Source organism: Lichenostomus cassidix, chromosome 17 (assembly GCF_008360975.1).
Source record: "Lichenostomus cassidix isolate B80296 chromosome 17, HeHo_3.0, whole genome shotgun sequence".
Taxonomy (NCBI): Eukaryota; Metazoa; Chordata; class Aves; order Passeriformes; family Meliphagidae; genus Lichenostomus; species Lichenostomus cassidix.
In genome coordinates, this window is record NC_139497.1 from 1,310,360 (window position 1) to 1,334,721 (window position 24,362).

The following is a 24,362-nucleotide window of genomic DNA, read 5'->3' on the forward strand; positions in this document are numbered from 1 at the left end:
ACTGTTTGGTACCTTAAAGTTAGTTTGCAGTTTCCCGTGTTCCACAGGGGCTCTGTAGAAGGAACAGTTATTTTAATGGAAAATGACAAATTTTTCTTATGATTAAAATATCAAGCCTATCCATTGACTGTTAAATCTAATTTGCTGTGACTGAAATGTTCTCCAGTGAGATAAGATAATCTCCTGTTATAGGTCAGAGGGCTCCAACTGATTTATGGGGGAAACCCTTGGTAGAAAATACAGAGCTGTGTTTTGTGCTCTTATTTTTCAGCTTTTCTATCATCACCTAGTTAGTCATTCTTTATAAGATTTCCATTTAGCAATCCATAAAGTGACTTCAAAGAAGGCTAAAAGTTTATAAGCTGTTGGATAAGCAAGGCTGGAGCTATCACATGAATAATGGAACATGCTTACGGAACTAATTGAATTCATATTAGATGAAGATAAGTACTTAGCAGAGATAAATAATGAGATAGGAAAATGAAACTCTATCAAAAGAACACACCCCTTTCATAATGTTGTTTTCTGCCTGTGCTCTGTAGGCTGTTTTAGTCTTCAAATTATATTAAATTGCCCTTTGTGTTGGAAGCTGAATCAAATTTAGCTGCAGCCTTTTACATTTTGTCAGAGTAAACAACTGTTTCTGTAGGAAGGTTATCAGTGTGATGGTGCTGATGGAGGGGGAATGCCCTTGACCTAGGGATCCCTGCTGGAATTTGGGCACATGTGGTTTTGATTGACTCCTGGGGATGGCTGTGCTGGGCTCTGAGATGTGGAGCTCCGCAGCCAACTCCAGTGTGCCAGGATCCACTCAGGAGAACATCCACCCTTTTCCTGCTCTGTTTGGGGCACAAACCCAGCATTTACAGTTAGAATTAGTGATTAGAAAAGTATGTCTTGTATTTTTTTATTAGTATTACAGATATTCAAGGACTTTTTCTGGGACTTTAAAATTGGAATTCTTGTGAGATTATGCAGGATTAATTTGTGTGTGAAACTGCATGTTGCATTTCAGAATGCTTTTCTAACGTTCTTCCTGAGGAAAGACGACAGTAGTGTGTATCATAAAAGCTGTATGAGCAGATTTTTGTTTTACTTCGGCCTTGTATCAGTAAAGATGTTCATGTGAGGAAAGGAAGGTTCACTGGAATTGCTGTTGTGTGACACATTGGAGGACATGGCTGATCTCACCTGGTGCCAATAATGTATCCTTGTGCAGCCAGGGAGGTGGAACTGGGGCCCCCTGAACCCCACACACCCCTTTGGGGAGCGCTTTTTGGCACATTCCCCTGCACTGGTTCAGGGTGAGGATGCTCTGCTTGGGATCCAGTGTGACCACAGCCCAATTAGTGTGCACTGAGTCTGAGCTAACGAGCCCTTAGCACGGGTTCTGTGAGGCTGGGCTCAGGCCTGACCCTGCCATGGGGCTCCCCTTCCCCACCACACACCCTGAGAATCCATTGACCACTGGCATCTGCCGCTGCTAGTGTTAATTGTTAATTATAGTTTTGATTGGGGTGAGAAGCAGTAATTAGCTTTTTCCACCCATTTATACTTAGTAAATCAATGCCTTTTCTACTTGAAACTGAAGAAGTTCAGCTTTTCCATAGGATTTTAATGAAGGGGTTATAGATTAGCTTAAATCCAGGTCTTAGACCCCTAAATGCAGTTTAGCCACTCACAAATATTACCAATATGGCTGTACGTGGTTTCAGCAGCATTGGTAAAAATGCCTTTAAAAATATGGCAGATTGCGTAAGGAATTGTCTTTTACCCAGTTCTTGGGAAAATGGAAATAACAACCATGTGTTAATAAGGGATTCTGGGGGGATGTCTGCGGGTGAGTTTTCAGAAGGCCAAGCCCTGCAGTACTGAGCAGCCTTCCTCAGAAGCACAGAGGTTTTCCTCGTGTGCCACAGTGCTGGGGCAGCCCGGGTGCTGTTTGTCACTCAGTTGGCAGCAGCTGCTTGTGATAAGGATCTGGGGAATCACCTGTAGAGGCTCAGGGTGCCCGGAAGGGTGGGAGATGTGCTGGGGGGTGCAGCCCACCTGCTGTGCCCGGATCAAAGGGCTCCGGGGTCAGGGGCCACATCCCGCTTAAGCAGAGCTGTCTGCTGAATAGCCATTTCAGATTGTAAATCTGGCCGTGATTTCATTAAGTCCTTCTGGCTGCTGTTGGGGCATGAAATAATAAAATTTTATATCCGTTGCCTTTCCTGCTTCTGGCAGCCAGATTGACACATTGTTGTCTGCAGCGTCGTGGTGTTTTCCTTAAGAAAATAAATGGAAACTATTAATTCAGTAGAGACAAGTCATTAAGCAAATGGATTTTAGACTTGTTGTGAATCATACTTTCTTAACAATTTCAAACCTAATGCACAAGCTAGCTAGAATGTTAGTTTTTGTTAGGAGTTTTGCCTTTCCAGAAGAATCGGTGGAAGGTATGTTACCTTTTTACTGTTACATTTTTTAACATGTTGATCACATTTGTACCTGGTTATAAAACCTCATGATCTACTTGGTTTATGTTTTGGCAGCAATTTAGCCATGAAGTTATGCAAACCTGGTTTGTGGGAGGAAAGGCAGGGGGTGCTGGTGTTTGATGGTTATGGAGGTGTTTTGTTTTGTTTTGTTTTAAATTGAACTATTCAATAAAATTGTTCACCTGAAAGAAGTTTAACTTGCGATTCTTTTATGGCAGAATATGCAAAACCTGCCAACTGTAGCCAGTGATGATAAAATACCATTTAGTGTAAACTGGTGTTATTGTTATGGATGAATATTTCTTCTATAGGGTGTGATGGGAGTGAGATGGAGGAGCACCCCTTAATACTTCTATTAAAATATGGTTTCTGAGTTTTTGTGAACTTCCACATAAAACGTTTAAATGACTCAAGCGTTTGGCTGCCTGTGAGCAGGGCAGGCGCCCGGACTGCACTTATTTACGGACCTGGTGTTTAAGGCCCCCTGGAGTTTGTTTGAAAAGTTAAGAGATTTTCACAGTAAAGGTGCCATTTCTGAAATTTAAAGTGCTCTTTTCACCAGGAGATAAGTTCTCTCTGATTAAGTCAGTAATTCTTACTAAGCCATGTTTATAGAGGCCATAAACAATGGGTTCAGTGTGCTTGTTAAACCAGCTTTCCATACCTCTCCACTCTTTTAAAAAGAGACATTTAAAATAAAAGGCAGGTGTAGATGTTAGCTTGATTTAGATGGATTTTAGGTGATTAATTATGGCTAAAAGTAATTGGGCAAGGATGGTTAAGAAAGGTTTGCAGGAGTGAGATGTGATGCACGTTTTCACTGAATCTCTCCTTTTGACTCAGTACATGCCTGCTCTGAAGGAAAATGAGATAAGGAAACTGTAATGCTCATGTTTCCTCTTGGCCTTTTCTTAGCCACATTTTTTTTCAGCAAAATATAAATCTGCTGAATACAGTCCAGTCTGTTGCACAGGTATCACTTGTAAGATTTTGTTTAGCTCTTCAGGAAGCTGTGAAATATGGATTGGGACTGTGTGTGGCTTGTGGCTGTCCCTTCCCATTTCCAGAAAATTACGACAATGCACAAACTGTACTTGTGAAAAATTATCTACATGTTGTTGTGATTCATAGAATCCAATGGGGTTTAATGTGAGAATTGCGGTTGAATGATGGGAATTTTTACTCAAGTTCCAGCAAGAGAATAGATACTGTTATTTTGTCTCGGTTGGGCTGATTAGGTGCCAGGTTTAGTGAAAGAAGCATGTGATAATTGAACAAAAGCCCTTATAACTGTCTGATAATCCTTTATCAAAGATGATAGTGACAGGAGAGATGATAAAACCAGCTAAGGATTAAGATGAACTGGTCAGTATGCATTTCTGTAGAATGAGACACAATTGGACCATCAAAAAATTATATGTTTTTGAATGCATTGCAAGACAGATGCTATTAATCAAGTTAGTCTCCAGTGTTTTATTAAATCTGAGGGTTGGTCTCAAGGGAAATCCACTGCCTTTGTACAAATATTATGAAGTTTTACAGTGAGGTTGAGCTCTTGTTTGTGTAAAGGTGCAGCCCAGCAGAGTTAACATCAGCTCCCTTTCAGATACCACAATTTCTGGGCCAGCTGTGGGGTGAATACACTGAGTAGCATTTACAGTCCCTGCACCACGAGAGCATCATTCTGGCTTGTCCTCCCTGCCTGAGCCTTGCTGGGCACAAGCCTGTTCTGTGCTACAGAAAACCCCAAATTTTGCTGAAGGGGGGGAGGTGCAGGTTCATCACCAGAGTTACACAAACACCCCTGGCACATTCACCACACGTGTGCTGCTTCTTCAGTGGCAGTCGGGAGAGAGCTTTCATTCCTTCTGTCTTGTCCTGCCAGCACTCCAGTCTGACAAGCTTCTGGCTTTGGTTAAGTACTTTGCAAGACCTTTTTGTTGGAGGTTTTTAGAGTCCTCTGAGTATAAGTGAGATTTTTAATTTTCTGAAACAGGAAGGAGCAAATCAGTTTGTCTGGTGCTTCCGGACTCCTAGAAGGAGCAAGGCTCCTGGATTGCTTTAGAGTTTATCAGATGCAGCCAACGGGGTGACCTTTGGTTCCTGAAAGGCAAAGTACCTGGTTTGTTGGGCAGTGCTGGTGCTTTTTATATGGAAAGCATTAAATGTAATATTCTTCTATTTAAGTTAAAGAAATGTCTCATGAAGACCTAAAGTTAAATGTCTACAAAGTGGGTTTTATGGTTGTTGGGGTTTTTTTCTGCCCTAAGTACACAGCAGTTTGCTTTACAGACAGAGGACTGAGCCTTGAAAACTGAGGGTAATTATTTAGCTGCCTAAGGCTCAACTTTGCCATTGTTTTAGGACTTCAGTTCCTTTCTTTTAAAGGAAACAATTCCCTCCGCCCCACAAAACCTTAATTAAAAATTGAGTATGTTTTTGTTCACTTTCCTGCTCAGTAACTTTCATTTGGTCCTGTGTGTAGGTAGGTAGGTATTTAATAGTTATTGACAGTGTCTCTGGGATATTTCCTCAATTGCCATATTCTGTAATTCCAGTTTTTCTGATTTTGAATTTTCAAAGCTTTATTTGAAGAGATTAAACCTGTGTGATTAGTCAGTAAAAAAAAAAAAAAAAAAAAAAAAAAAGACACTAAGACAAACATGAATAGAGCTGCTTGAAATAAATCTTTGCTTGAATAATCACAGATTCTCTGGTTTGACAAATTTCAGTGTGCCTGATATTAAGAACTTCCCTCTGCCAACTGAAGGTTAATTTTTTAGCATTGTAAAATGAATACATAAAACAAATGATGACAGGAAGTCAGGAATGTTGATTGTTTTTAAAAAGGTTGAGGTTCTGTAATGTCATGTTGTTCTGCCATCACTTGTGTCTTTTATGCCTAAAATGTAATTCCTCCTACTTATATTTTCCTTTCCCTTTTCCTGAATTTGCTCCCATATAGAAAGTAAGAAGCATGGCCCTGGAAGATGTGGTGATTCTTAATGTAGACACCAACACACTGGAAACTCCTTTTGATGATCTTCAGAGCCTCCCCAATGATGTGGTATGTATGGAGAGACTTTTCCAAGGGTTCCATTCCCTGGCAGCAATTCCTGCTTGGTGTGTGACCGAGGGGTCTCACTGGGAACTCTCGTTGGTAGCACTAAACTGCTTTACCTCAATTCCTTCTGTCCCAAAGTGTTTGGGAATGTTTGTTTAAACATTTGCAGACATGCATTGAAGCCTCCCTGTGAAAATCAGCTAATGCTCACATGAGATAGAGATCTTGCATCTTTAGTTAACTTTTGCTTCCAAATGAAATGGTGTGGGGCTTTTTTCCTGTGACTGCATCCAGGTGAGCTTTAAGGAACTTTGTGCATTTTATATCCTGAGATATGATATGAAATGGATGCTTCACATTCACTTCAATCACTGCTAGAATTCAGAACTTATTTTCTTTCTCATTCACCCTTTTGATTGGTAAATGTATTTCATTTTTTTAATAACTTGATAGTAATGGTGTATAAATACTTGACATTTAACGGGACACAAAGACATCCCACTTGCTGCTGCAATCATCTCCACTAAAGAAGCTGAGAGGAGAGAGCAGAGGAGTGAGAGTGTCAGGTGCTGTTTTTAAGGCAGAGAGTGAATGTTTAGGAGAATGTGGCAGGGGAAAATCTGGATTTCCTTTGCTAGTTGGAAATATTGTGCTGACAGTTAGATCTGAACATTTTTATGTGCAGTTGAGAAATAAAATTGATATGCAGGGAGCTCAATATAAGCTGGTGTGTGAGGAGAAGCTGTAGTAATGGTGAATGCCCAGTGCCTCCTGCTGTGATACCTCAGCATTCCGATGGGATTCATCCTTCAAAAACAGGGAGCTCAGGAGGAAAGGGCCATCTTGACTGTGAACAATTTGGCTTTAGTCAAGCATTTAGTCTGTAAAAGTTGATTCCATGATTTTTTCTGGCTTTATATAGTTTTTCATTTTGATTTCACTCCCAGCATCCAAATCTGCCAGCTGGTCACTGCTCGTGCCATTATCCACAACCCGGGGATGACAGACTTGTAAATTTCATGGAATTATGTAAGAAATGTCTGGATACAGTGAGCATGGGGCCTCAGACATGTATATGATTTGTCAACAATCAAGTATTATATTAGATTTTATGAGACTTCATTAAAGGAGCTGTTGTGGGCACACTGTAGAACATCAGAAGAGACTTTTCCCATAAACACAGAACTTCAAGCTTTGGAATGTAATAAATTTTAAGAGACTTCCTTCCTTTCATTATTTACTTTTACTTCACTTTTATAACAGTAGAGAGTTGTGTTTTATTAGTTCAAATTTCTTGATTCAGTTTTCCACAGGTCTATTTAAAAGCTCCATTTTATCTTGGAGGATGTTGAGAGCAGAGCAGAGGAAGTGCTGCCAGCAAATTCAATTAACTGGCAGGGCTCACCAGTAGCGTATGTGGGGTATTTTTTTTCACAACTCCTATATAAATACAGCTGGGATTAATATTTCTCACAACAAAGCTTTAAGTTGAGTCGTGTTGTGTTGTGTAATTAATGTTTGGGCTGAGGATTTATGTGGGATTTAGCTCTGTTGCATTGTTGGAGTTACCTGGATGATGCAGTTCCCCCTCCAGGTCTCTCCCTTCACAGGGTTCCAGAGTTGGCTTTGACCACTAGAGAGCAGCTGCTCTGCTGTGCAAGAATTGAATTTCTGTCAGTTCTTTCATGCATCATGTGTTTGGAACTGTAAGTGGATCAAGTTGTTCATCTCAGCAGGGAGACACTAAAGCCAATCCATTATACTTCTTTTTCTTTCTTTTTTTCCTTTTTGCTTTCTTGGGAGATTTTGGGAGTGTGTCTCCCCACTGGTCTTAGTCTAAGTAGATGCATTTATGATCTGAGAAACTAAAAATGTCTTCAAGGGTTTCCTGATCATAAATGCCTGTTATGTCAAACTACTCTGCCAGTTTTGCTACTTAATGTGAGCAGTGAGCAATTAATGCACTGCTGAATAGACAAAATTTACTTTGCTAAATTAAATCTATCTATATTCATCAGTGAGCAAAAACATCTTCTCTGTAGTGCATTCACCATCAGGTAATTAATCCAGTGGAAAATTTCTAAAGCTGTTTTCCCCCTCTCCTTGAACAGCTTTTTTAATCAAGTGAATGAAGTCTTATGATTATTTTAGAGCCTCAGGTAGTGAGTTGTTCTTGAGTTTCATCATAGTGATGCTGCTACCTAAACTGTTGATTCTTGGAAATTTAGAGCGAATTATTCTTTAATTCTTAGGATCCAAACAAACATAGGACACAGTGAAAGGTCTTTCCGGTTAGAATTTGTGTCAGAGGAGCTGGATGGAATTCAGGCAGTTCCAGAAGTCAGCTCAAGTTGTTCCTTTGCCCCAGTTTATCTCAGCAGTACTGCTGCCTGTCAGGCTTCTGAACTGGTCAGGTCAGGTCCCTGAAAATCAAGGTTTGTACTACTGTGTTACTGATTAACTGTTTGAAATGTGAAAAAGTGCCCCTCCTTCACCTTCTGCTTCTCTTGTATTGCTGGAAATCTGGCAGCATGAGAGCACCCTGGGAAGTAACTTTCCTTTTAAAATAATCAATATTAAAAAAAGAGATTTATTAAGGACTGTGATTACAATAAGTGCATCTGCTGCTGACAAGTCTCCTACACCACCGTCTGTGTTGCAACGAATAGCAAAGAGGGGGTAGTAATTTTTTTTTTTAATGCAACCCGTATGGATTTTTCATGTATTTCCAAATAAGTGTCATCTTCTAGTCATAGTTGTAGTCAGAGCTCCACGTTACATGGAAGAAAGCATAAGCTTGCTCTGTCAGCTCGTAGTTGTTACTGAATGAAGGCCTGGTGTGTGCCAGGGGATCACGCAGAGCCGGGAGGTCTACAGGGGTCAGAGAATGTCCTGGGCTCTTGGGCTCCAGCTGTGAGCTCCTGCTAAAACTCCATTCTCTACTGAGCTACCACAGGTAGGAAGCCAGCACTGCTGGTTTGCACACAGGGAAGTGAGCTTCTTCCAGGGCAGCCAGGAATACCAAACCGCAGCTCTGTAGCCAAACCATTTTCCTAAAGGTGAATCCATTTTTATTTCTTACGCTGTGTTTGCAATAGAACATTTCTTGCTTTATTCATGTTGACAACTGAAAAGCCTTGGACCTAATTAAAAGAATTTCCACTAGCACCTTTACTGAACCATTTCATTCTGCTGCATTGCACAGATTGCATTCTGAAACATGGTGAGAGTTGAAATCGGACCTTTAAACCTCAACTGCCAGAAGTATAAAAATCTTCTTTAAACACACTCTCAGGGTAGACTGCATGTATATGTGTCTGTTTGGCTAGAAATAATCCCCATTTTCTGTGGTCACAGTTTTGGGGTTTTTTAAAAGTATCACTGCCTCTTTAGGCAGGAAACAACCTTAATTCTGCTTGTTTAGTCTACTTTGTATTATGTACTAATTTATTTGAGAGAGTAAACACGAGGGTGTTTTGGTTTTGTTGGGGTTTTTTCTGCTACCCATTAGGATATTAAAATATGTTAACTTTTTTAATTAGAAAATTGACATGCCTATTGCAGTAACGCCACATATATATATATAAAATGGACATCCTACAGCGCTCAAGGAAGTAGCAAAATACCTGTAAATATTTTGTTTCTGTCCCAAGCAGGGGAGCTGAAGCACAGACAGGCTGTGACCCGCCCTCTGAACTTCTGGTTTGCTTAAAACAAAGCCTAGAGCTTTTTCCTTCTGTTTGGCTGGCACATTCTGTATCTTCACTTGAATGTTTAAAGAAAATGCCCTGTAACAATGTTTGAGATGTATTTGAAAGTTGCTCAGAGCTATGGACATTTTATTATACTTTTAAGAGCTGTCTTTACGTGGTTTACATACGTTTGTTCATATAGAAAATAAATGCATATTTCATCCCTTCAAGTCTAGACCCTTTCAAACATGAAGTGTGCTGTTTGGGTTTGAAAAGCTGCTGAAGCTTTAATATTTAGAGAATTAGAGAACTCCTTGAGGGACTTTATCTCAGCGAATAGGAGTGAGCTTATTTTACAGGCTTCAGACTAAATCTGGTATCATGTGTTACATTAATATGGGTTTGTGGGCTCATTAATGCGTGGATCATTGGCATAAGCATTCAGATTTATAAACAGCGCTGGACACGCTCTTGGTTATTTCTGTTATACTAAATAATGAAATGCCTTTTACAGCAGAATCTGCAGAAGATTTAAAAGGAAATGTCTACGCAACTGTTTTAGTAAACACAAGTGCAAAGATAACATCTAGTTCTAAAAGGAAAGCAAGTAGTGCCTGGCATGGATTCTGTATTTAACACCCTTGGAGCACAACGAGGTGCTCATCGTCCCCAAATCCCAGACTGCTGCCGGAGGAAGTTTAGGGATGTGCTTTGGGAGGGATGGAGCTGTTCATGAACAGTTCAGGAAAATCACGCTGCCTTGGGCTACCAAGGCAGGCTGGTGACAACACCTCAAGGCTGAGGAAATTCAACTCATCTGGTAGGATTTTGGAGATATGGATGAGGCAACGACAAGATTTCATTGAGAGCTGGAGGATGGGAAGGTCTTGAAAGTTAATTTGAGCATTTGAACCATCGGCTTACATTTTATGAGGTGTAATTCTTACTTTCTGAAAACAGTTAGTTATGGTCACTACAACGAGATCTGCTCACTCTGGTAATAATATTCCTACAGCATTTCTTGCCTAGTGTGAAGTACAGAGAGCTACCCCATGGAGATTTTCAGTATGGCATTTGAAAAAGGAAGATTTGCTCGTTATTGGCTCTTTCTGTTAAATTCATCATATGGATATTTATGGAGTCAGTCATGTTCTCTCACAAATCGGGATAACTGGGGATCTCCTGCTGTTCTGCTTTCCTCCTGAAATTGTGGCTCCTGCCTGGTTTTTGTGTCAGGTATCTCACTAAACTCAGACTTTGCACATGGCATGGCTGCAGCCTCTAAAAGCATCACCTGAATTTCATTCAATACCCAGTGCCTAGGCAGTTGGGTTTGTGTAGCTCTGAGTTGTGTGAGATTTGTGTCACAACCTCAGCTTGTCCTGTTCTGTCTGCAGCGCCAAAGGCTTTGAGGGGCTGGGAGAGGCCGTGAGGGAATCGTGAGGAAAATCGTGAGGGGTCCTGAGGGAGCCGTGAGGGGAATCGTGAGGGGTTCTGAGGGAGCCGTGAGGGAATTATCAGGGGTTCGGAGGGCTGTGAGGGGCTGGGAGAGACCATGGGGGAATCATCAGGGGTTCTGAGGGGCTGCGAGGGAATCGTGAGGGGCTGTGAGATAACTGTGAGGGAATCGTGAGGGGTTCTATGGGGCCGTGAGGGGTGGCCGGCGCAGGACACGGCCGGCGGCTCCCGGGCACGGCCTCGGCCTCGGCAAACAACTTCAAAAATATGTAAAAACAGACAAAAAGCCCCACGAGCGAGCGAGGAAAAGTGTGAGTAAAGAGCGGCGGGAGGAGCTGTCGGGACTGATGTCAGCGGAGGGGAGGTGGAACGGGGCGGGGAGTTGAGCCGAGAAAAAGCGGCGGGGGAAGGTGTTTAAGTTTGTGTCTTTGTTTCTCCCTATCTGTATTTTAATTGGCAATACGTTAAGTGAATTTTCCCAATTGGAGGCTGTGGCTCAGGGGTCCATGTCTCCCTGTTTCCCCGAGTGCTGCTGAGGGGCAGCGGGAGGGCAGCTGGGCCAGCCCAGGGACTTCTACTGACACAAACAGCCCTCATCGGCTTGCTTCCCATCCAGCCTCTGAAATACGAGGGAATATAACCTTAAAAACCCCTTGCGTTTGTGACAAATTTTTCAGACCTCCAGGATTTGTTCTTAACCTTGGTGGTGAGGGATGGCCTGGTTGTGTAGAGCGGTTTCTCTTATTAATCTGATGTTTGAATTAATTTAGCTGCAGTTCTTTCATGGATTCTAATCAAGAATGACACAGTTTCATGGACTGCCTTTAAAAGAGTACTCAACAGCATGTTAACAGTGGATTTTAAGTAGGAGGGAAGGTTCAATGAAGCTTTTAGTGTCCTATTGGTTTCTGAATAGAATCCAATAATATCTTAGAGAAGCAAAACAGCTTGAAAAGTAATGCTTTTAGAACTGAAAAATTCAACTCTGAATTCACAATGTCGCCTTTTGTCATAACTGCTGCTGTGGTTAGCACATTTTTCATTTAGCTGTGCCCCAATGTGTTACGCTTTGTTTGTGATATGAGAGTGATCTAGACCTGCTGTGTGATTTCAGGTTTCTGCACTGAAGAACAGATTGAAGAAAGTCTCTACAACCACTGGAGATGGTGTTGCAAGAGCGTTTCTAAAAGCACAAGCAGCTTTCTTTGGGAGCTACAGAAACGCCCTGAAAATTGAACCTGTAAGTAGGCAATTAGTAGGCATAAGATGTAAATCTGCAGCTGTGGTGGAGAAAAAACCTGACAATTCAAAGTGTAGCATAACCTGCTTTTACTGAGGTCAGCGTGGTGGCTCTTTGGCTGACTAGTACTGAAAACAATGTTCAAGTCTCCAAAATGAAAGAGGTGCAACAAGCATGATCCATCACACAGGGAAAAACCTTCTTATGGAAAGGTGTGGGTGTTGCTTGGTGGTTTTGAAGGCAGTTGAATTAGAGGAAAGATGATAAAGAATAAATTAATGATCATAAGAGGCTAGTGCTGAGCTGACCATTTCCTGCCCTGAAAAACCCATCTTTTCATTGTGTTATTGTGTTAAAACGTGGTGTATTTGCCACTCTCCTGCTCATTGAAGATTAATGAAGAGATCTGGCCTGCAGACACGTAATAAATATAATTTTAACCATGATGTTAAATGGTTACATGGCCGAAAGTTGGGCTACATGTATAGTGTTTCTTGAGGATGTTTCAGGAGCTAAAGTCTCTTCAGTACTGTAGTTTGTCTTGTTATTTTTAAAGCCAGGAGGAAAACACAGCTCACCCTGACTTTTAAACAGCCAGTTATCCCCATCAAATAATTTCATTTATGATGCATATTCCGGTTTCAAAAATTACTTTTTAAGTCAGCACAAGTCCTTCCCCATCTTACTGAGGGAATCCGTATGTGTATAAAAAATGAATTGTGTTGACCTGTGTGTGTGTATGTCTGGGTGTAGGAACTGGGCTTTTAAAGCATCTCAGGTGAAATAATGGGAGGTATATAAAATGAGGTCCATATAAATGACAAAGATGAAACTAGCGAGGCGCTCTGGCTGTGAGCCTCCTTTATCCCTGCTGGGGAGACACTGACTCCCCTCCATCCGTGCAGGCTTCCTTGTTCTCCACTGCTCCTCCCTGTAGTTGCCAGGCAACTCTGGGAATATTGGTGTATGCTTTGCCTGGATGTGTGTGTGAGATTAACTAGTTAAGGGGTTTATGAAGGAAAATAAAAATTTAAATTGCTGTTCTGGAAATACCATCTGGTATTTTGAAGGCTGAATGTTAAAGATGAACATCTGAAATGAGTTGACAGTGGCACAACCCCTAGAAACTTCGAGGGACAGCTAACCTGAGGAAGTAGCAGAAATGGTTTGGTTTGCTCATCATTCCATCAAAGAAAACTTGTAAACATAGCTGCACAAATATGTCATAAAACCTACTTTAATAATCAGGAAGTGGAAATTTTCAGGGCTTTCTTTCCCAAGTCCTTTTGTAAATCAAAACTTAATTTCTGATTTCATGTTTCAGTAGTAGATTTAGATAAAGAAAATTTGCAAGTGTTTCATGTATCACCTTCACATGGAGTAAATACAGGGCATAAGCAATACCAGGTGAGGTGGTTCTTTGCATTTCACGTCCCATAACTCAGGAAATCTGACTGTTCGTTTAAAATCATTGATAATTAGGACATAAATTCAAAGAAGCAGCAGCTTTTCCTCCTTTCATAGTTTCTGTCTTATAAGACAGTTTAATTTCATGGACTGTCTCGTTGTTATGAGCTGACTTTTTGGGTTAAATGGTGTGAATCTATTTTTCATTATTCTGTGTAGGCCCAGAATGTGTGTCAGAGCAGGATGTAAATTCACATTATTACACTTTAGCATAGTAAGAGCTCTTATTCTGTTCAGAGGTTTTAACTCTAGAGGTACAAGGTTGTGTAATAATAGTAATAGTAATATTTACTTGACAAAATAACTGATGCAGTGCTGTTTCCTACTGTATTTCCCATAGCTGCACTAAGCCAGTTTTTAAATACAGAAGAGTATCTGTTGGGTGTGATGTACTTACAGCCCCCACAAAGCTCTGTTGCTATTAAGTACAGTCAAACACAGCAGCAGCAGGGTGTTCACTGGGCTGTATTGAGGCAGATTATCTTCATGCATTTGGCTTCAATTTCTACCAGTGACACCAGTGTGAGCATTTTGTTCACTTGAATGACTTTCTTCAGATTCCCAATTTTTGTTGCCATTTGCAGAGGGTATGTTTTTATCTCTTCTAAATATTTAATTCACACAAGGAGGTCATCCTCAGCAGACTTACTGTGTGAATACAAGGTGTGTGTAAAGGTGCTTTGTAGGACTGAGCAGTTGGGGGATGTTGGGAAGCGAGGCTCAGATTTTCGGGATGGGAGCCGCGGCCGTGCACTTTCTTCTGCTGACACCTAGTGGTTCCAGGCATTCAGTCGGACTCTCTCCCAGTGTTGGTGAAGAACAAACCCCACGCACACCTGTGGGTCGAGGTAAGCTCCGGGTGGGGCTGACCCAGGGCACTGAGTGTGGGTGTGACCCAGCACGACATGTGGGCTCTAGGGTGGTGCTGCTGCTGCTGCAGCCTCAGCCTTGTGGGCTTTGTTCCCCTCTTACTGCACGAACACAGCAACTTTCTAATAATTCGTGAATTGCTGATCTAATGTGAAATTACTTATTGAGACTCAGAGATGTGTTATATACTCAGTTGTCGCAGTGCTTTAGCTGAACTACACTGGATGTTGGAATGTATATTATATGCATGTTGCTGCCTAAGGTCTGTTGTCCTGTCAAAGCCTGATAATTTATATTTTGGTTTTAAATACAGAAGACAATGTACTACCAATTTTCAAAATTGTAATTTTGATACAAATTTTCTCTTAATACAATGCAATTTGAGCAGTGGTGGCAGAAGAAACCATTATGAATAGGAGGAAATAGGTTTTTTACCTTTTCGACATAACACTCAATCTGACTGAAGGAGATAATTAATGCATTAATTATTTTATATGAATCTGTTGAACAGAACATAATAAATTCCTTCAACAATTCCAGATCCATGAGATCAGAGTCAGAAAAGAAGTGATATTTGGTCAGAATAAAAAAGCAAATGCCAGATGAGTCAAAAAGGAAATTTTGTTGGAATGTGTGTGCAGTAATATAAAGCAAGTGCACGCTACGTACTGGTGCATAATTCATTTTGCAAAGGCTTTGTAGCATTCAGTGCTTTATCTGCTATGAAGTATGATTGTTGCCATGGTGAATTAGTTTTTTAAGTTATTCAGCAGAAGAGTAAATAGTTGTTTCCAACTCCCAGTAATTGCCACATCCCAGTTCCTTCCTCTCCATGGCCATCTTCTGCCTAGCTTCTTTTCCTTGCATGTATATTTTAAAGGCATACACTGCATGTGGAGTAGATACTTCCCTGTCACCAGAGCTGCCTCCATAGTTCAGAGCTTTAGGAGTGTTTGTCCATCTGTAGAAAATATGAACAAGGATGATCCCTTATGCTTATATAACTTGTGCACAGACCTGTTAAAATGAGCCCCAAGCTGTAAGAGAAACAGTGAGCAGAAGCTTGTTCAGTAGAACTTTTTGTTTTACTTGCAGTTTTCTTTGTTCCTTTTAAAGTCAGTGCTGATGTATAGAAATAGGAATTTTCTCCCACCCATCCCTACTCTTTTCCTGTTCATGTGGTTGAGCTCTCAAATCCATGCCTGTAGAGACAGTCTAGCGATGCCTAAATGACAGTAATTTCTAAATGTCATCCTAGTGACTTTACTAACAGGTAGGAGTAGACAATGAGAACAGCACTGACAGTGACAGTGTGTAAAATCTGATTTTTTGTGATAAAGATGGAGATAAATTGAGTTTCTGTATATTCTGGAACTGAAATTTAAGACTTTTTTCTTCCTACTCTGAAGATTCTGTGTTTTGTGACATTTTAAAGACCCGAGGTTTCAGCAACCTCCCTTAAAAATCAACTGTAACTATTCCTGTGTTTTACCATCCATAGGAAGTGCTGTAGAAGCTGTACTAACCCAAATTCACAGTCACTGACTGGAAAAGATTTAGTGGGGAAACACAGTTTTGTTTGTTTTCTGTGTGATGTTTGTTTTCATTTCAATTCTGTTGCTGTTTCCTCTCTGAGCCTTACTGTTGCTATAGACAAATTTCTGCTTTTGCTGTTTTAAACCTTAAAAATGGCTCTTTTACTAACAAGCAGTTACTGTTCTTCAAAATGGCATTTATTATTCTACATCTAAGTCTGTTGAGATATACATATGTTAATGAACCTGAAAAGACATTTTCTTTAATCTCTTCTAGCAGTCTGGTATGTAGTAAATAGAATTGTTTTGTAATTTCCAAACTGTTATAAGATCCTATGTTATCTAGTTCTGTATGCCACACTAAGGGGAGGGGGAGCCCAGGATTCTGAGGGGAAGGTAATAAAAAGTAATATTTGAGGAAGTTAACATGATCCTCTGGTGATTGTGGTGTTTCTGCCCTGAAAGGTTAAGGCAAACTTCCCTGTCCATCATACATGTTAAAGTAAAAATCCAACAAAACCCAAATCAAAACAAAAATAGCAGAGACCCCCATTCCCCCTCAGATCCATCATGGGAATGGTTTTGGGTCTAGGAACATTCCCGAAAGTAAACGATGGGGTGCTCTGCATCTCTCCATGCAGGAATAGCTGAAACGTGAGTTCCTTTGAGTGTGGTGTCAAAATGGGTACAGGTCTGCTTTGAGATTACTAATGTTTTCCTGCTTCATGGTGATGTTTAGGTTTTTGTGGTCTCTTAGTTTGTGGAACCTTTGAGCAGGCTGAGATCTGTCTTGGGTTTTGTCTTAGTAACTTTGCAACCCCCCATAGAAGTTGTGTGTTCAGCCATCAGCCTGGATCAGGTCACTCTGCATCTTCTGTGGTGGTGCTGCAGAAATAAAGGAGCTTTGTTCCAAAGCCTCTCAATCTCCCTGTTACAGGGCAGGCTGTGCAGTGAGCAGCAGTCCGTGGTCTGTCAGCTTTGCTGTGCGAGGATTTGGATATTCACTTACTCGGCTGTGCCTCTCACACCTGATTCTGCAGTTTGTGCTGTTTGATGCACTTGGTTTTGTTTCTTCTCAATTTGTTTCAAGCCTTTGGTTGTTTGTTTTAGGCTGACTCTTGTCTGTGTTTTCACTGCATTGTCTCCTGATACTTCAGTTCTAATTGCAAGTGCAAAGCCTCGTGCAAATGCCTCCATGCAGGAGAACCTGGAGATATTTCCTGAACTAATAAAGCGCAGGGGACTTAGAGGGGAACAACGAGCCACGTAAACAAACACCAAGCAGAAAATAACATCACCCTTGAATTCAGCTTCTGTGTGAGCCACTCAGTGACTGTATTTTTTCAAATGAGCTGTTGTATCTGGTATTAGGGGAAAAACAAAAAACAACCCAACACACACAACCCCATGAGAAACCCCACCCCAAGGATCTTTCAGGCGGATAGGCAAGGAGTGAAATGAACATTCTCAGTAGTATGAGCAGCTGTACAACTGAAGAAAAAGTATCACTTCCCTTAACAGAAGATAGGGGAAGAGATTTTGGGATTTGGATTTGTAAAGTAGCCTTCAGTAGCAGACAAAAGTGGTGAAATTATGATAAAAATTAGAATATTTGATCAGGTTAGAAACATAGTAGAGAAGTCATGCCACATTTGGCTTTCACATTGTATATTGTGTATAAATGGGAGTGTACAATTTGTACTGCTGTGGTACTGAAGGAGGCAGCTGAAAGGCAGTAATTCACAATTAGCTGTAATGATTGGCATAGCTGGATGATAGAGCTCCTGCAGTGATGCCTGGAATGCAGTGGGGCTAAAGGCAAAACGAGCCCTTTGCTCGTGAGCCAGGACTGACAGTGGAGTGTGGCTGCTTCCATGGCAGCCAGCACAGGAGCCCTGCCATCCTCCGGAGCTGCACTTCCCTTGTGGCCACAGGGGAGATTCTGGCACTGCCTGGGGCTTAGCAATCCCTCTGTGTGCACTGGGAAACACGGAGGGGACCAAGGCCCCTTTCTGGTTTGGCTCTTGCATGGCATCAGAGAGCTGGGCAACTGCTCTCCACAAATACCATTGGTTTGGTATGGGCAGGGCATTAGTGAAAAACCAATTCTGGCTCATGGCCAAAATGCTGGATAGGCAAAACTTAGTCTCACACTGAGGACCACCTTTTCCTTCTTTATTCTGTTTTGGGGAGCACAAAAAATATGAACTCTGCAGAGGGCAGATAAGTGTGTTGTTCTTTAAAACACACGCTACTTCAGTCTGGTAAAATGTCAAATGAAAGCATTCTGTCCTTTCTTATCTTTTTCTAATTTAATTCATTGTTTTCTGTGCCTTTCATTCAGTGAGTAGCAGCTCTGGCAATGACAGATATTCTATTGTGACTGAAATATGCATTTTGTAAGTCATAACTTTACTTGGTATTTAAATAAACTGTGTATGTACAGCGTGCAAGATTTATGCAGAGCACAGCTGGAGGTATTCTGCTCAGAATTCCTATGGTTTAAAATGTCTCTTTCAAGTTTGAAAATGTGTTGTGAAGTAGATACCATTATGATAATTGGAAGTTCAGCTTCTCTGTCTTGCTCTATTATTTTTTTTTAATACAATTAACACATCACACACATTTCACCTGGTCTCTCCTCATTTACCTCTGACACTTCCTTGATATTTATTTAGACACATGTGGTGTCTTTGCTTTGAACTCAATAGTTGGTATATTCACTCTTTTTTTTTTTTTAATAAACATTTTTCTCATTTAGAGATATACAATTAGTTCGCATTGTTAGAGAAAGGTACACATATTGATGTCAATTTAAGTCTTTTACTTATTTGTTAGATGATCAGGACATAAATTGTATAAAGATTGTAGAGAAAACTGTGATTACTCTCAAATCAAAATACCTGCTGTGAAGTTGCAGAAGCAGCTCATTTATTATAGTTCTCATGAGAAAACAGTACAGAGCTGATATGCACAAAGCTGTCTAGAGAAGAAATTAAAAAAATATATATGAATAATACATTTAATTTAGAATTGCCATATTTTCTTTAAGGTAGCATAAAGATGCACAAATCTCAATGTTTAGTTTGATTTAAGCTTTATTCTTCTGGAGTCAGTAGCAGTGCTTTTATTTCTGATAACAAAACAAAGACTAAGTTTTGTTTTTAAAATATTGTCAAATTCTTAAACTGGAATTAATAACATGCTATTGGCATAGCTTTAAACTAAATTAATGTATGTGGTGTGCTGTGTTATGTAACATGTATAAAACTAGCAACAGAACACCAGTGGCCTCCAGAAGACAATTACAAATTATATCAGGTTTATAAATTTGAAGGGAAAAAAAAAGCATCTGTCACATCACATTTCAGTGATCCAGGAGAAAATAATATGAAAGTACTGTTAGATGTATTTCATTTATGGAAAATAGGCTTGGGGTGTTCTTTATTTCTTCTTTTTTTCATTTAATTTTGGTTTTAGGAAGACTCCTAGTGCTTGGAGTTTTAATAAGGAATAAGTCCAAAATCCAGCTTAAGCTTGGTCCTCACAATAATACAGGAAGTTTTTCTGGATTATTGCAATAATTTTAGCTGCACTTTGAAATGAACTGGGGCTGTGATTTTGCAGAGTTCCTGTTCACTGTCCCTTCCTTTGATAGCTGTTTCCGTAGGATTTTCAGTAACTGCATTACTGGAGATGTCTGAGATTTGTAAATTAGTTTATTGCAGGAAAACAGTATCATCCACCAAATAAGAATTCATTTTCTTTATCTTAAAATTGAAGTGATCAGCTGCAAGCTTTTCAGGCCCAAGACTTTCCTATGACAGTTTAAAATCCCCTCCCTGAAGGGAGTTTTTTGTTGCCTTGGTCAGTGCAGTCAGGGCCACGGCGAGAGCCCTTGTTGTGCAGCTGCCTCTGCTGGAAGGCTGAGCTGCAGAAACCTTGGGAACAGGCATTTGCCAGGGAGATCCAAATCCAGGAGAGCTAAAGGAAACCAGGGGATGCTTTCAAGGTACCTTGGATTTGGGCTTTTCAAAACACACACTTAAAATTATCTCTATAAAAAAACTCCTTGGAAGAGTGTATACATATATATATCTATATATATTTATTTATTTTAATGAAATAATTCTGTAATAAAATATTTCAAGTCCTGGCTAAGCTGTAAAGCTTAGGGCTGATAAACAAAGCATCTGAAGCCAAATGGCCCCTTAGCTAACCCCAATTAAAATAAAGATTTCATTGCGCTCTGTCCTGACAGAGAGGGAACATATTGTTGCCTTTAAGGGAGTTTGGTTTAGTTAATGAAAGAATTTATTTCATTTTTTCAAATACAGAACCTAATTAAATGAGTTTCAACTTGACTTGTAGTTGAGGACGTTTTAACTCCTTAAAGGTTACTCTTGTGTCCAAGTATAGCTGCCTTTTAAATAATTCCTGGTGCAGTATTTAGTTTAGTCATTTAAATAATAAGAAATTTTATAGTAGATCTCATGTAACTGTTTGCCTGTTATATATATGTCATAAATATATGTTGTTGATTCTTAAAGTGTTAAAGTTGTTATTGACATTACATTATTTCCACATATTACATTAATTTGGCATCAAGTGTTACTCAGAGCTAGTAACTAATACAGCATTCTTAGAAGTACTGTGGAAATGAAGGTGCCAAGATTTTGCTTTGAGAGCACTTTAAAAGCAGTAGATTATATATGTACTTTGCTTACTCCTGGTGCTCAATGAAAAGAAAAATATATCAAAGAATTATTTAGGTGAAGCTCTTCAAGCAGTAGCTAAAGTCTGTATGTCCAGAACACTTTTTCTTAAGGAGGATTAATGGTGAAAATGAAAGCCAATTGTGAGGATTATATGTGTGATTAGTTTGTCTTAGGATCCGTCTGTACTTGTATGGATAAAGCTCATCCCCCATTTGTCAAGCAATAATTTATTACATATTCTCAACATATTCTCAAGAATGTATGAAAAATAAAGAAGACTTCTTATTTATTTTCCGATAAGTAACAAAATATTTAGTTGTTTAGGAGGGGCTTGCAGAGACTTCCTAGTTGAAAAAGAGTGTTCTTCGGTGTGGGTGTGAACATGAATGAAATTAAGGGTTAGATGGTATTGGGGTCCTAAAAATCTCTGACTTATTTGGCATATGTTACAGATCCTGAGGTAACTGAAATACAGTGCTGTTCTTTCCTCTTCTGTGAATTTCTGTGGATCATTATAATTAATTTGTGTTTCAGAAGTCTCAATAGTTGCCAAATGTAGCCAAAAATAAAGCATTGCATCCAGCCGGAGTTCCAGATATCCTCACTCTGCCCTAAAGCCATGTTTCCCAGCCATTATCTTGTCATAGCTTATTGTGCTCAATTTTAATTAAACATTAATAGCAATTTTGCAGTCAGAACTGACATGAAAGTTTTCCAAAGATTATTATACCCACAGGATATCTTTATTATGTGTTTTTCTTGTTTCTTCTTTTTCATCTTGTCCAAACCCTGTTCTTTCGAAAAGTCTTTGGTGATGGAGAACATAAAACAGAAAATAGTGCAGTGTCTTGACTGACAAGGATCGGTTTTACAAGGACTCATCAATTGCATTTTGTATTCTTCAAACATCAAAAACTTAGCTGTTTGATAAAGATCTTGAGGTTTATTTGATTTTCCTTGCTGTGGTGTATACACTGAGTGTTCTACATTTAGGTTTCAACACAGAGATGCTGAATCTTTAAATACAAAAAGGACTTGGAATGCTGCAACCTGTAGTCCTTGTGTCTCTGCCTTTAAGGGTGTTGTGTTCACAAATGGTAGGCACAGCTTATACTGCTGGATATTGGATCACTGGTTCTTACTGCTGTATAGGAAGCCCTGTAGTATTAATTGGTTGTCAAATCCCTAAGAAATAACAGATTAATGTGCTTGATCACAGTGCCCTGTTTAGAAGCTGCAGTTTGCCCCTGTCCCCAGCCTCTCCATGTAACACAATTACAGATGTGCATCCAGGACATTTAGTGGATTGCATTTCATTAATACAATTTGAGCAGACAATACCAAGTTGCTGTCGGGCCGTGCTGACAGCTAATTACTGAAATGAAGGGTGTGCATGGCTAAGGAACAATGGAACATGTCTCAGGATCAGGAAAGCAGTGCAGAAATTGTGCCACATCTTGGAATCACTCCTCTGGACAGTTTGCTGTCTCTGCAGACCAGCTTTTGTCACATATCTCATCATGGTGGGGAGTTAGACTTCAGGGAAAAAAAGGTTGTTACTGTTGACAAAAATGCAGTGTAGTTCTGGTTTGCCCTTTCCTCTGGTTAATTCAGACACTTGTATGTACTTACTCGACTGCTGACCACACTTACCTCTTGCTTACAGACATCACTGCACATTTTCCCCATAAAATGTCCAGTCTGCTGATTTGAATACCAGAGATATTGTGAATGTCAGTCAATTTTGTAGCATTATTTATGGGGAAAGCTCTCCCTGACAGTTTGAAGGAGGAGGATCAGGAGTGACTCCTCACTGTTTCTTCCAGTATAAGAAACCACAGGCAGTCAAGTGGGGTTTGTAACAGCAAAGGTTCAAAATAAACATGGAGTGTTCTATGTAGGATAGGCAGTAATCCTGCCAAGGACTTGATCGAGCGATGCTGAGGAAGCTTTTATTGGTTTGAGGGAATTTGGAGAGATACTTGGGAGAAACCTTGGTTCAGGTTTGTTTAATATGCAAACACCCCCTTCACTGAGCACTTCTGGACCTGTCCAAAAACTCTTTGTGCACATGTTGTTCTAGAGCAGAGGAAGCTAAAGCACAGGGTGTTCACTACTGGGCAAGGGGCTTAGTTCAGGCTTTTGTAAAAACCTCTATAGCCCCATGGGGTTTGGTCTTTACAATATATCTGCAGAATTATTAAATATAGTGGGATGCTGACTGCAAAGCAATTTTATCATCCAATTCATTCATCTGACATCTGCATTGTAAGATAAAGTGCTAGTTATTGTTGGAGATATTTTTTCTGTTGATGCTCAGAGAACTCTTAGATTGCCAGTGTGACTTAACCATATCCTGATGGTAATGAGAGCCGGTGTCATTTCTGAGCAGCTCATATTATTTAGTCCGTGCATCTTCAAGTCCACAGGTAACATGGAGATAGCAAATACTCTGTTTCTTGTTGAATTGAATCTAAAAATTTTTGATTCAAATCTACTACTTAGTTGGAGAAAAATAAAGGGACAGTAGTAGGTTGTCAGTAAAAGATCCATTCTGCCTGATGAACTCAAAAATTCATGTTGAGGTGCTGCAATAGTTTGCTATTTTTGCAATTCATTTTACAAAACAAGTTCCATATTGAGCTCTGCTTCCCTGTATTCTCTCTCCATGGAAATTATGTCCTTTTTCTCATTTCAAATTAGATGAGTACAATGAAATCCTTATTTTACATATTTATTAACAAGGCTTTCATCCCTGTGGTATTGTAACTACCCTCAGTACTTTATGCAAAGAAATTACATAGAGAACTTACAAACCTTCAAGAGGTGTATGTGGTCACTCTTTTTCAAGCATTACTTCTCCTGTCTGTATTATTCTTATGTGTTATTCTACTTTATTTTGTCCCCTTCCTTTCCAGAAGCTGTTGGTGGCATTGAGTTTTTTGGTTTTTTTTTTAATTCTGAAATAAATCGCATTAAAGGCCTCATGCCAAGTTTGAATCTCTTTGGATAGTCATTGTTAGAAAAGTGATGAGTAAAGAAATTATGTTGAGTGTGCTGTCTGGCATATAGAGGGTTAAGGGAATTTTTAGTCTCACCAAAAAGTATTTGGTCAGGTACTCAGGTGCTGGAAATTTTCTTAGCAACATCAGTCACCTAGGAACATGATCATCTGCTGTTCTGGGGTAGAGATTACAGAGCTTAATGATTAGCTTCTATAAGCTGCAGCTGATGCCAGACTCTACCCCCTTTACACCTAATTAGCCTCATTAATGAGCTCTTCTGCTCTCCACAGAGAGGGCTTCCTCCTCAGAATAGGAGGTAAAAATACTTCACCCAGGTAGATGTGCTGAAACCTTTAATTATTGCCCACACCTGCAAAGCGTTGTGTGTCTGACAGCAATATTGCTTACCCGAAACTGCTTATTTACAGTGACCACAGCACCAAGCATTAACTCTTCAGCACCATAGGAAGTGGTTTGAACCTTTGCAAGTATTTATAGAAGGAGGAAAGGAAGACAGTTGAAAATGTAATGCTTAATCAAGTTAGATGTAATCGTGAGAGGTTGTATGTGATGCAAATGTTTTAAAAAGTTTCTGAGTATTTTGTTTAGTCCTGAAAAATGAGCTTAAATTGCTGTTGCATGTCAAATATAACATCAGCAGAACTGAAAGCACTGTTAGGCAAGTTCCATTCTTTAAATGAGCAACTTCTGTGTTTGAAGAAATGTAATTTAGTACTGCTAAAAAGGAAACATGGAAAAATACACTTGTAATGATCAATGCAGCAGGCAGTAACTGAGCTAATGAAGTGTTCAGGGTGATTCTGAGTATA

General features: G+C 39.9%; 1 protein-coding gene across 5 annotated transcripts in view; it reads left to right on the plus strand.

Annotated features, from left to right (window-relative positions):
• Positions 1-24,362, plus strand: part of DENND1A (DENN domain containing 1A) — a 142,839-nt gene that overhangs the window by 80,183 nt on the left and 38,294 nt on the right. For all 5 annotated transcript variants that reach the window (XM_085076713.1, XM_085076715.1, XM_085076712.1 and 2 more), the window contains exons 12-13: positions 5,449-5,550; positions 11,812-11,937. In XM_085076713.1, coding sequence (XP_084932839.1) covers positions 5,449-5,550; positions 11,812-11,937 — 228 coding nt within the window. The remainder of the gene's footprint in view (positions 1-5,448; positions 5,551-11,811; positions 11,938-24,362) is intronic.